General features: G+C 44.4%; 1 protein-coding gene across 8 annotated transcripts; it reads left to right on the forward strand.

The window, feature by feature from the left end:
- Positions 1-222: 222 nt before the first annotated feature.
- Positions 223-11763, forward strand: tcea3 (transcription elongation factor A (SII), 3). 8 transcript variants are annotated; one of them, XM_084441713.1, is made up of 19 exons: positions 223-449; positions 1447-1509; positions 1775-1880; positions 1996-2086; positions 2355-2873; positions 2970-3083; positions 3395-3502; positions 3987-4124; positions 4939-4998; positions 5268-5306; positions 5442-5510; positions 6393-6455; positions 6559-6633; positions 7117-7280; positions 7475-7531; positions 7962-8116; positions 8893-9039; positions 9295-9366; positions 11379-11763. In XM_084441713.1, the coding sequence occupies exons 1-19, from the start codon at positions 381-383 to the stop codon at positions 11385-11387; spliced, it is 2118 nt and encodes a 705-aa protein (XP_084297839.1). In that variant the 5' UTR covers positions 223-380; the 3' UTR covers positions 11388-11763. The 8 variants fall into 8 exon arrangements, with proteins under 8 accessions (XP_084297839.1, XP_084297838.1, XP_084297840.1 ...); XM_084441712.1 differs by having other exon boundaries at positions 224-449; positions 5268-5339; XM_084441714.1 differs by lacking the exons at positions 2355-2873; positions 2970-3083 and having other exon boundaries at positions 228-449; positions 5268-5339; positions 11379-11592.
- The last annotated feature ends 1409 nt before the right edge of the window (positions 11764-13172 follow it).

Genomic DNA, 13172 nt, shown 5'->3' on the forward strand with positions numbered 1-13172 from the left:
TGACCGTCAGACTGGTGGTCACCATACAACGTGCGTGCCATTTGTGCCACAGACTCTGAGTGCCATAGACTCTGACGGCAAATCAAAAATAGTGTTTTCTATGAGAAGACGCAGCTCTTGAATGATATTTTCATTTATAGACGATATTAGTAGCATCATAGCAGCGTCTAAAATTAGTTGTCGTTATGTGTCCTGTTGACCAGATGGTCATACGATCCGACTGTCCTTCTGGCCTGCTGCTGCCGAGGACACGCCCCTCGGCTGAGCGGACCGCCCGAGCGTAAAGGCAAATCTATGAGGGAGCAAAACTTTTTACATTTCTTTCATTTGAATGTTTTAGAATTTTAAAACGGTAGTTGCGCGTTTGATTAAATGCCGGTATGATGCGAGAAGAGGATCTAATTCGAATTGCAAAAAAACTGGACAAAATGGTGTCTGGTAATAACACGGTGAGATTGTATTTTGACACTTCATGTCGCATGTTTTTTTGTCACCTCGTGCGGAGTAGGGTATGCGTATGCATTAAGGAATTCTAGTAGCTCATAGGCTAGCCTACATGCTGTGTTATTAAGTAGTACAAATTGCCTTGTAATAATATTGCCTGAAACCTTGTGAGGTTTTGTTTAGAAAGAGTCCCACACCGTTCCGACATGAACAGCCGAGTGTGTGGCAAATGCTGAACAGGTGTTTGGCTGAGGATTGGTTTTGTTTGCAGTGCAAACTTGTTCTGGAGTAGCCTAGGCCACAACGTAGGCTATTATAACACACGTCAGTGCAATGCGCATAGTTTAGGGCACTTTGGGCGCCAATTCTGTCTGTTATTATTAGCCTATGCGATTTCATGCATGGAACCGAAAGTAAACAGCGCGATGTCGTGACATTGGTGGTGTGTTTGTTTTTGGTAGTTCATGTCATTCTATCAGTCCAGTCACCCACAGTTACTAAGCTAAAGCTTATTACTCATAGTACATGATAACAGGCAAAATCACAAGTAGGTCGATCATGTGATAATACTAATATTAAACAATAATCATATTAATAATAAATACTATTATTAATACCATCGATAATAATAATAACAATAATACTACTACTAATAATAATACTAATAATAACTATAATAATAATAACCATGATCATAGTCATAATAATTATTCACTTTATTTTTATAGCACTTTTCAAAACAGGGTTACAAAGTGCTTCAGGTAGTCATGCTTATTGCACTGTTATTACAATTTTACAATTTACAATGCTAATCTGTTTGGTACACACTGTTACATTCTTATCCCAATCATCTGTAATTACATAGCCTGTCTCACAGTCCATTTCCAGGATTCAATCAGCCCAGTTCATCATTCAATACGATATACAAGTGAGGTGACAACTCAAAAGATCAGTCATTCTGTTCTCTGAGACTGCTACATGGCCATGGTCTTGCATCCACAGGAGGGGGCCCTGGACCTGTTGAAGGAGCTGAAGAGCTTTAATATGACGCTCAAACTTCTGCAGGTAAAGACCCTCAGCCACTTCTTTAGAGGGATAAGGTTTGCAACGCATCAATCTTTCTTACACTTTTGTGTCGGTTACAGTAGTAAAGCAAACTTACTGTGCTCCACTATCTCTCAACAATCAAACCGTTCTTACTATACTTCACTCTCAGACTATAATGCACTGAGGTAGGCCTACTCGCCAAGGAGAGAATTAATGATTTTTATTTCAAATAACTAGTGAACTCTTGTTTGCTTAATCAAATGTAATGAATGTTAACTTGTAGGAGACAAGGATTGGCATGTCTGTGAATGGAATCAGGAAGCACTGTACTGATGACGAGGTTGTTGCTCTGGCGAAGATACTCATCAAGGACTGGAAAAGACTGCTGGGTATCTATCTACCTATCTATCTATCTATCTATCTATCTATCTCTATCAGTATTTTGATGCAGTATTTGCGGTTGTGTCAAGTATTAAAGACAGATGGTTTTTGTATATTCTACAGACACTGAGAGTCCCAGTGAAATTAAGAATGGGGTAGAGAGCAGCAAAACCATTGGGTCCCCAGTCCACTCCCCCTCTGAGAGAGAGACGAGGTAGGTAGACACGCATGCACACACACGCACACACACACACACACACACTCACATACACACACACACACACACACGCACACACACACACACACACACACATACACACACACACACAGCCCCATATGGAAGGAATGAAAGCTGCACAATGTGAAGTGAAAGTTCAAAGATGAGTGATTTCTGGTGTCTGCATGAAGACCAGGCTGAAAACAGGAAAGGGATCCATGATGACGTTTGTGGCCAGACATGCTCTTCTCTGTTACTGTCACAGCAGGAGACCAGAAGTCGAAACAAGAACTGACTCGGATCCTGAAAAAAAAACCTTTGACAAACAAAGAAAAGAAAAACGTGATGATGAACAGAAGAAAGACAAGCAAGCTGCCGAACAGAAGCAGGGGAGACCTACCGATGAGCCCCAATATGATAGACACCTACACGTAGCTAAAATGGATAAACATCCACAAGAAACCAGAAAAGAGAGACAAACCGAAGAGCACAAAAAACACCTAAACCTAGATGAACCCAGGAAGCAGAGGCCTGCCGAGGAGCCCAGAAAAGAGAGACACGTGCAAGACCATCTTAATGAAAGACACAAACACGAACCCCAAAAAGATTTTCTGGGGCAATTACATGAACCCAAAAAGGAGAGATGCCCAGAAGAACCCAGAAAAGAGAGCTACACAGAGGAAGCCAGGAGGGAGAGACACACAGAGGAACACCGAAAGGAAAGACCAGTGTGTGAACCCCCTAAAGAGAGACCCGCAGACAACCACAGATGGGTATTTGAGAGGTGAGACGTGACGGTGGTCGCGGTCGATTCTGTATGCATGCGCACGCCGGGAGAACCAAGACCGGGATTCCAAAAGATGTCTTGTGTTCCCTGCAGGAGAAGTGTGTTGGACGGAAACATCCTGTATCCTACCCGGTACCCCTCTCCTCCTCGTCCTCAGCGCCTGCCCCCTCCTCTCAAACGACTTCCTGCGGAGGTGAAGAGGGAGAGGTCAGCGACCGTGTGCGTTTCGGGTGTCCCTGCATGTGACCGATGGCACTAGTTTCACCTTAAAGTTAGGGGCCACCGATCTGTGAGTGTTGAGACTGGACTGCATTATAACACGGATACCTCACCGACTTAATCGTTACAGTATGGAAACATGGCGGAACAACCCTAGCCAGCTGTCCTCTGGTGCATGGTGCATGGTGTGGTCTGCTCAGGCGAATGTGTGTCTCGCCAAAGATCTTGGTTTGCTTTTTCGTCGTAGCGGCGTTGGGAAGCATGTCGTTTTCATCTGAAGTACTCTGATGTCTGTCTAGGAGGGATTCAGCCGACTCTCTGTCCTCCTCTCGTCCTCCTCCTCGTCCTCCTCTTAAGTCTTCCTCTCCTCCGCCCAGACGGCCCTCCCTGGAGGTGAAGAAAGACAGGTTAGAGGAAATGCCGTGTTCGGGGATAAGGAGTGTCTGTGCATTGCGTGGTCTAACGGTGAAGACAAGGAGTGTTTGTGTATTGTGTGGTCTCGTGGGGAAGTGTGTATCAATTAATCTCAGAGATTAGACAGGGCATATCACCCTACAGTGGTGTCATGTTTTTATTAGACTTTGTTGTATTATGTTACACACATAACGGCTTGGCTCTACTGGGCCCGTCAGCGCCCGCGTCAACCATCAGACACTGAGGAAATTAATCCATTGTAATTAATGACAGCCACTTCGCTGCAGCTGTTGCTTGGCGTTCGACGCCAGCGAACGACGTTAGACAATTCCTGAGGTTCATTTCTTGTTTGTTGACGGTGGAATGTTGACCCTGATGGTTGACGCTGACGCAGTGGAGCCAAGGGGTAATACCGCAGTTAAAAATCTATCAACCTCACTGTTTCCTGTTCCCCTGTTTCGACGGAAACCCTTCCAGCTGCACACCGAAAAAAGAGAAGTGTTGTGGTTTTCCACTCAGGAAAAAACCTCCGGACCCAAACGCCCCGTTTGCTCCTCTTCCACTTCATCTCCATCCCCCGCCTAAGCCCTCTGCGCTAGAGGTCAAGAAGGAGAGGTCAGCACCGGCTTGTCTTCTGATACTATTTACTGCTTAGTCAGTGACTGTCATGATAATGTGATCACTTTGGTCTAAAGGTGTCTACACACTGCCCCAACCAACACCAGCGTTGGGTTGCTGTGCCATGTTTGTTGGTGACTGTTGGCGTCAGTTGGATGGATTTTTTTGAATTTTAAACTTCCAACATTCTAACAACAACTGCCAACTTTAGAACCTTGGGTGTTGGGAGTCAGTTGGCGTTGGTTGGGGTCATGTGCAGACCTTAGCTCACTTTGTTGGGCTTGGTACAGCAAAGTACAAGATGCTAGTGCGTTCCTATGGCACTGAGCTGAACGTATTGATTGCTACATAAGTGTAAACGAATATTTTGCATCCAGAAAAGAGCCTCCGGACCCCAACGCTCCGCTTCCTCCTCTCCCTTTCCACCTCCACCCCCCGCCCCTCGTGAAGCGCCCGTCAGTGGACGGGAAGAAAGAAAGGTCAGGGGTCATACGCCCTCATTGCGTGCTGCATGGCTGTTCTGCAAGAGTCTCAAAGATGCTTGTTTTTGGAATATATTTTGACTCAAGGATTTTGAAGTATTCAAACGTCAAACCACATTTTGCTGTTTACCACCCAGAAAGGAGATGTCAGATTCCAAACCTCTGTCTCTGAAGAAGACGTCAGACCATGTGAAACGCCACAGGTGTGGGACTAATGAAGGCTGATGTCTCATTCACACTAGGGGACCGAGAGGCCTCGTGAGAACAGACTGAATAAAACATGAGTTACTCCAGGCTGGGAGTACTTATACATTCTCCTCTTTTTGCAGAAAAGACTCATCGGATAGTGAAGTGCCCAAAAGACCATCTGTGGAAGCTAAGAAAGAAAGGTTGGCAAGCTGGAGTGAGGAATGCATGCAGATTCCCAGATACATCACTGCATGTTGGTGAAACATCTCATGCTAAAATGGGGTTGTTTAATGTAGTTTGTTAGACCACAGGGTTTAAAGGACTATGCTGAACCACTTCTCGTAGGGCAACATGTGTCCCATATCACTGTTCACCACTGATGCCCTCTTTCAGGAGCTGACGTGCGCATAAATTACACACGCATTTTAAGTGGTGGATAGAGTTGCAAACCGATTTTTCCTGTTTTTAGAAAAGACTCGTCTGATTCCAAGCCAAGACTACCTAAAAAGTTGAGTGTGGATGGCAAGAAAGACAAAGACAGGTCTGCAAGAGCACAGACACGCTGCACACCAGTGACCCCTAACTCGGACCGACAGATCCCAGTGTCTCTTTTAACCTTCAGTTCATCTCTCTATCTTTATAGGAAAGACTCCACCGACTCCAAGCCTGTCAGCCCTGCCAAACGCCATTCAAGTGAATCCAAATCAGACAGGTACCCGGCTAGTAGATCATGGGTGCGCAGCCAGTGGCCCCAATTCGGCGGCCCTCCAGCGGGTGCCACGGCAACTCTGCATCGTTTTTGCTCATCTGTTAATCAGCGGCCACCGAGCGGTTCGCCACTGGCTCACTGGCGTGACCAAATTCGTAGCTAGTGGTCCTTACTCGGCACGTTTGTGGCATGCAGCTCTGCAACCCGCCCCCTGCCCCATGCTATATGTTATGCTAATGCTAATGCTAATGCTTGTAGTAAAGGACAACAGATGTGTTTTATTTTTTATTTACTGTAAGTAATAACAACAGATCGAAAAGCACTTGCAGCATATAAAACAGTATATGAGCTACCCATACAAACAGGTAAAGGATTTCCGAAAACAGCAGAACTAACATTATACTGTATACAGTAGCCTAAACCAAAAAATTAAAAGCAGCATATTAGACAGACAATATATAATAGACAGTGTGTACACTATGGAGAGGATATGATACATTATGGAGATGAACACTAGACATACTGTAAATACTTTAGACAGATCTATCTATAAACACAACTCGGATACACCGTGGACATAAGGTATATTAATACACTATATAGATGGCATATAACTACATACAAATCAGACACATGATGACACATGTCACATTCTGCCTTGGCATGAAGTTTAGTGCACTGTATCGTGGTCAGACTACAGTACATACTAACTAACTATATTTGGGATATCTGCACTGTCCTGCCTTTGCACTGTCCTGTCTCGTCCCTGCACCCTGTCCAATGTTGTCTCCATGTTATGCTCCACGACCGAAAGCAAATTCCTAGTACATTGAAAAACCGCACGGCAATAAAACAAATCCTGATTCTGATATCTTCTCTTTTCAGGAAGGAGTCCACTGATTTCAAGAAAGACGGTTCACCCCCATCTAAGAAGCTCTCTGGAGAGGGGTAAGAGGAAGGAGGAAGGAATCCTCTTTTTTTTTTACTATTTGTGGACCACCTCAAGGCAGTTCTGTTTCCTCTGTGGAATCTTTGTGAATCTTTATTTCAGGAGGGAATCTCACGGTTCCAAGCCCTCTCACCCAGGCCCTCTGCAGAGGAAGCCCTCCACAGACAGCACTGAACGGTACAGCTATAACGGGGGGAAACACTGCCCCACAAACATCTATTTGCACTCTGAATGGACTGTGCTGCTGATAGAACTACGCTCGCTTGATTCGATTTGATTCGATTTTTATTCGGAATTTAAAATCACAACATCTCAAAGGAATATGATACCAAGAAAATCCCAGAGGATGGCACTTAAAAGCATTGCTAAAAACACTTATTTCCAAAGTGGTCCTCGATGGAAACAAACAACACACAAAACAGATACGGCAAAACAAGACTAGCTAAAGATAAACCTACCGAGTCCTCCATGCCACCCCCACATCCCCCTTGCCTCCCACGTCCAAGATTCAAACTCACCGTCTTAGTGAACAGTGCACTGCCAATGTCATGATGGATTTTTGTACTGTGAATTCAATTGAGACCAGAATTGAAATGTTACATGATATAATGTGAGTACACATACAGTACTATGATCTCTGGTTTGTGTCTGGTGCCACAGGAGAGTGAAACCCGACACCCCTAAAAGTCCCACCACCCCGACCAGCCCCATGTCACCCTCCTTCAGCTCAGCAGGGGGGGGTCCCCTGTCCCCCCGCCTGGCCACCGGGGACTCCATCCGGGACAAGTGCATCGAGATGCTGGCCGCTGCTCTGCGCACAGATGGTGGGTACAGTAGATAGATACCAGGAACATACTGTAACTGGGACCGTCGCCGCCTGTAGACTCACACTCACAGATACAGTGTCTGTTTGTGAAGGACTGCATCCTCCAATAGGCACGCACAGAGATCAAAGATGCTTGGATTATCAATCTCTGTTTGGATGATGACTGAAGAAATTGTCTCTTTATTTCATTAGATAACTACAAAGAGTTTGGGACGAACTGTGACGCCATGGCATCAGAGATGGAAGACTATATCCTTTAACACACTGCTATTTTCAAGCCTCGTGTTTGATTTGCGCTGTGTTGGCTATACCAAACTGTCTACTACTGGGTAAATTATGTAGGAATTATGTAGGTGCAAAATACAAAATGGTGTGCACACAGTATATATGTAACCCATACGTTTCGGGGGCATGCCCTGGGTGGGAATTGAACCCTGGTCTCCCACGTAACAGACACTGATTTAACCAGCGGCACCAATGAAAAGCTAGCTCTTCATTCACTTGGGTGAACGGTATTTATACTGGGGAGTGAGTTTAACCAACAACTTGCTACCTACTCGAGGAGTCACGAGAACCCAGTTTCACTCGGTTACATATACACTGTGACATATACACTCTGGTTCTCACTGTGAGATATTTCAGTCAGGGGTGGACCAGAGCTTCCTTAACTACGCTGCACATATCTACCAGGAGATCAGAGCCACTGATATGAAGTATAAGAACCGGGTCCGGAGCCGGATCAGCAACTTGAAGGACCCCAAGAACCCCAATCTGCGCAGGAACGTGCTGGCGGGGGGCATCGAGCTCAGCCGCTTCGCCACCATGACGGCGGAGGTAGAGTTAATATTACCCCTCCACAACTCACCCTGAACTCCAAGATAGAGGCAATTTTCACCTCCACCAACTCACCCTGACTGACCTCTGAGATAGAGGCCAGGCCATTATCAACTTCACACCTCCATGTTACACTGGAGGTTTGAAGCAGGAAGATCTTTGTACCAGTGTTTGGAGAAATTGATCACATGGGGAAAATGACAAAAGAGTCTGAAAGTTTTGAGTCTTCCAAAATGACTAGTACAAAGTTTGATTGAGCTAGCGCCTCATGTGGCAGTAGGTTATAGTCTATATAGATAGATATGAACTTTAATCATCCCTGTAGGGGGACATTTGGCGGGTCGAGTGAAATGAAAGGAGGTTGGCTGGGGAGGATTTGTGGTTGTACAATGTGCTCCTCTTTGGAGCCAGTGACCAGTGTTCGATCCCAGTGAGACTAGCACTTGTTGCACCTCACATAAGTTTTACTTTCACTTTACAACTCTCAACATTACCTTTACCAGCGAGCGCGCATCCTTCGTGACTGTTACAGTATGTCATGACTCCCAATGTGACTTTTCATTCATAGTTTTACTCTTGAATCTTTCTATTCCTAGAATGGCAGTATCAGTCATTTTTGGAGCCAACAAACTGTCAAGAGTATTTTGGCCGTTTTCCCAGTGCAATTCTGTTGATTTGGTGATGTAGCATCTGTGGAGTGCTCTGTTTCGTCAAACGGTATGTCTAATTCTTTTCTCCGTGCCTGTCTTTCCCCCTCTGTCCCTCTCTCTGTGCAGGAGATGGCCAGTGACGAGCTGAAGCAGCTGAGGAATGTTATGACCCAGGAGGCCATTAGGGAACACCAGATGGCCAAAACCGGCGGCACCAGTACCGACCTGCTGCAGTGCGACAAGTGCAGGAAAAAGAACTGCACCTACAACCAGGTAAACACTAGTCTAAAGCCTACCCCAAGACTGCAATCATTTATAGCCTGGTAAACGTCACTTGTTTATACAGGAAATGCACCTGTGAGTTCTGGCGAGGAGTAGTACACTCACTGACTACCTACATTAAATGCAATTATTGTAGGTCACTTTGGATAAAAGAGTCTGCTAAATGACTGTAATGTACAGGTAATGTATGGTAAACGCGCTTGACCATGGCCACGTGTGTGTGTGCGTGCGTGTGTGTGCGTATAGGTGCAGACCCGCAGCGCTGACGAGCCCATGACGACCTTCGTGCTGTGTAACGAGTGTGGGAACCGCTGGAAGGTGAGGCTTTCCCCCTGGTTATGGGGTCCATCGCTGCTTCTCCACTATCGTACCATACCGTACCGGAATCCGAGCTCACGCTTTTTTTGGGTGCTTTCTCCACTGTCAACCGAACTGCACCGAGCCGCGGTACCCATGCCCATTTTAGCTCCTGCTCAGGGGTACTGTAGGTTAGAGGTCTTCTCGGGTCTAAAATGTAGACCCGAAACCGAGATGGACCCGAGACATTCGTTCCGAGATCCGACTAAATCCAATCATTTTTTAAAATATGTATACCGGACCGGATTTTGTCCGAGAGTAGGAGTAGGACAGAGACCCAAGACCCGAGTCGGATCGGGTATTTTACGGATCCGACAAGCAGTAGCAAGTAGCAGTAGCATAATCGCTTAGGCTGTCACGGCTGTTGGCTTGCATGCTGTTGCATCACAGTTGGATGGAATTGCGATTTATCCTCTCAATCTCGACAGGATCAATCGCTGTTTTGTGAGGCTGTTATGTGGCAGCATGGAAATGAAACGGCCGTAAATAAATAAGGCTACACAAAGCTGCCGCTAGGTTTGACCTCTTTATATTCATTTTCTTTCAGCTTATTTTTCACAAGGTACTGTAGGCTACTGGTGGTGGCTGCTGTGTCTCCGCTCGCGTTGCGCCCGCGGTCTCACTGAATTCGCGTCATGCGTTTCTCATGGGTATTACGCATAATGATAAACAGACCCGAGGTAATAGAATCGGATCCACCCGAACCCAATTTACCATAATAAAAGCGTGGAAATGTGGACCCGGACTCGTATGGGTCTTGGGTCCGGTTCGGGTCCTCTCGGATTTACCCGACCCGTGAAGACCTCTACTGTAGGTACGAAAGCTTCTCACCGGCCTGAGAGCGACACTGCAGACCGTTGATTGGTCAATGAAATCATCACCAAAAACGTAATCCTGTGTACCAACAGGGATTTGGGCTCTACAGCTGTTTATATATCACCTTATTGACTTTTTACAGGCGAGACAGTAACCATGTAGATTGATTTCAAATATGCGGTCAGTTTATCGAAATAAAGCCTGTTTGCGTAGTTTTCAGCCGGGTTTGTTTTTCTCTTCTGTCCAGAGGAACGTTGACGTTACGGCACTTCCTGATTCAGCTTCACTGCCAACATCTTATTTCTAGTATCATCATTTCATCAGTTCAATGATCGCACTGTTTGTCTATTATCACAGTAAACAAATTCAAACTGGGAATCCTATGGTGCCGTTACATAACACAATGCAAGATCATGTTGGCCATGTGTGATACTGTTCAGATCGCTAACGTTTTTAGCATGTCAGTGTTCAACATGGTGAAAATTTGCATCACGGCTGGCAGACATTTTCCACGCTAGGAGTGAGGGAAATAAAAAATATAATTCTATTATGAGACTGGCAGGATATAAAACCTACAGATATTAGTCCCAAAATCATTTCACAACTTGTTCCGCTTAACAAAAAAGTACAGGATAGCTTCATCCCTCCCTTGTGCTGCATAGTGTTTGGTGACTATTGGTCAAGGGTTAGAGGTCAGGTGACTATACGTCCTAGGTCTGTTGTGTAATGGAGAAGCATTACGGGCCAGTACAATGCAGGTCCAATCCAAATGCTGGCCATTACTGTGCTGATCAATGGAAAAACGGCATACGTTACATTTCCATGTCTCTTTGTATCAGACCTGTCGTACATGTCATGTCTGGACTGGTTAGGACCTGAGAACATTTCACCGATGTCCTGTTAATGGTCCTGATGTACTGATATGGCCCAGATCTACTGATATACCGTTAATGGTCCTGATGTACGGATATGGCCTAGATGTAATGATATGGTACAGATGTAGTGATATACAGTTAATGGTTCTGATGTAGTGATATACTGTTAATGCTCCTGCTGTACTGATAGGGTCCAGATGTGCTGATAGGGTCCAGATTTACTGATATACTGTTAATGGTCCTGATGTACTGATATTCCTTTGTGTTCCCTCTCTGTTCCAGTTCTGCTGATATCTTCCAGCTCAGACGAGGAACATGCTGATCATATTGAACAACGACATTGTTTTTTCTATGACAGAAGGGGGAGGGGGGATAATAAAATATTGTATTGAGATACTTGCAATTTATACTTGACTTTTTAAGATTTGTAAGCATGAGCTTTTAATGGGGGTTGAATTGGTGTTACCCTTGTTAGGGATTGGGGAGTGTGGTTTGGTGGGTTGGTGGGTGGGCGCGGGTTGGTGACCAATGACTGTTGAAACACAGGTGCTGTAGGGATGCTTGAAGCTAGTAAGAATTTGACTAATAGAAAGCCAGTTTTATGTCAGACTGCAGATCTTTTTTGTACACTAATCTGCAAAGACCAGAGAATGAATCAAATATGGGGGAAATCTAATTTAATAAAACATATTGACAACCTATTTTGACCATGTGTTTTTGTCTGGACAGTGGTTGACACCTTTGGATCCTGAAAGCTGTACTCATCGTTTCATGAGCCACCAGATCAATAGAATAGTCATCTCTGTCCAAAACTGAGCCATAGAGTAATCTGATGACCTACCTGAAGTTTGGGTCTGTTATAGGAAATGCTGCTTGAATGATAGCGTATGGATAATAATATGGTCAGGATAAAAAATGCTAATGAGGTCTAATTGAAATTTACATTAAAGGAGTTTGGTGTTTAGCATTATAAGCTCTGTTTTAAGGTTATTTGCAATCATATACAATGGTCCACAAATATTTTGACGCACTGAAACGGACGTTTGAGATCATCTAACTTCCGTAGTTTGATGTATTTCCGACGCAAACAAGCTATGAGGGTGGGACATATGTTTAGAGGAATTTGATTGGAACATTGACAAGTGGACGGGTTTTAAGAACTTTAGACAGATTCGATAGAAGGATAGCGTTGATTGACGGGTGGATGTCGTCCGTGACCTACCGTTTTCCAGGAAGTAAGAAATTATATACTTTGATATAAGATTACAACAAAAGTAGAATTTTTGTAAATTTTTTGGCATACATCGTTGAATAGGTGAACACTATGACCAATTATGTGAACCAAAATGGGTCAGAATGCTTTTTTCATTTCAGTGCGACTTTAAAAGAGTAGTAAAGGGAAAATGCATCTTTAGCCTTGTTTTAAGGTTACTTATGATCATATACAATGGTTCAGATCAAAACGGTGACAAAACTAGCACTTTTGAGAAAGTCTGATAATTGCTCTACCACCGTTTTGGTCATACAATGGATGTGGGTGGGCACCGTGAAAAATCATTAAAAAAAACATGTTAAACTCTCAATTTCAAAGACAAGAAACTCACCGAGGTGTTTGTTGGCGTTCTGACATATAATTCGCCATAAAGTAAGATTCTAGTTAATCTGGAAAGGCTTTTTTAAATATTTAGCATAGAACTATTTAGTCGCAGCACATACGTGTGTAAACTTCCGCAAACTAGGTAGCCTAGCAACATAAACAATAACAATAGCTACCGTAAGTAGTTCTGCTTCCTGAATCCCCTCTGCGGATTGATCTACACATGTACAAGTCATGTGTACATGTGCTTCAATACAAGTCAATGGATTTCATAAAATGATCAATAAAACCCTACAGGATTCATACTTTGCGGCGAATTTGATATCAGAACACCAACGGACACCAATTACCCCTTCGGTGAGCTTCTTGTCTTTGAAATCGAGATTTTAACATGTTTTTGAAAGCCCACCCACATCCATTGTATGACCAAAACGGTGGTAGAGCAATTATCAGACTTTCTCAAAAGTGCTAGTTTTGTC

Source organism: Borostomias antarcticus (genome assembly GCF_949987555.1).
Source record: "Borostomias antarcticus genome assembly, chromosome: 8".
Classification (NCBI taxonomy): domain Eukaryota; kingdom Metazoa; phylum Chordata; class Actinopteri; order Stomiiformes; family Stomiidae; genus Borostomias; species Borostomias antarcticus.

What these genes read in the sequence shown, in the direction of transcription:
- tcea3 (XM_084441712.1), top strand. Translation starts at nt 381, where the DNA reads ATGATGCGAGAAGAGGATCTAATTCGAATTGCAAAAAAACTGGACAAA. An exon ending in TGACGCTCAAACTTCTGCAG is followed by an intron (nt 1,510 to 1,774) that starts GTAAAGACCCTC and finishes GTTAACTTGTAG; the next exon opens with GAGACAAGGATTGGCATGTC. An exon ending in GGCATCAGAGATGGAAGACT is followed by an intron (nt 7,532 to 7,961) that starts ATATCCTTTAAC and finishes ACTACGCTGCAC; the next exon opens with ATATCTACCAGGAGATCAGA.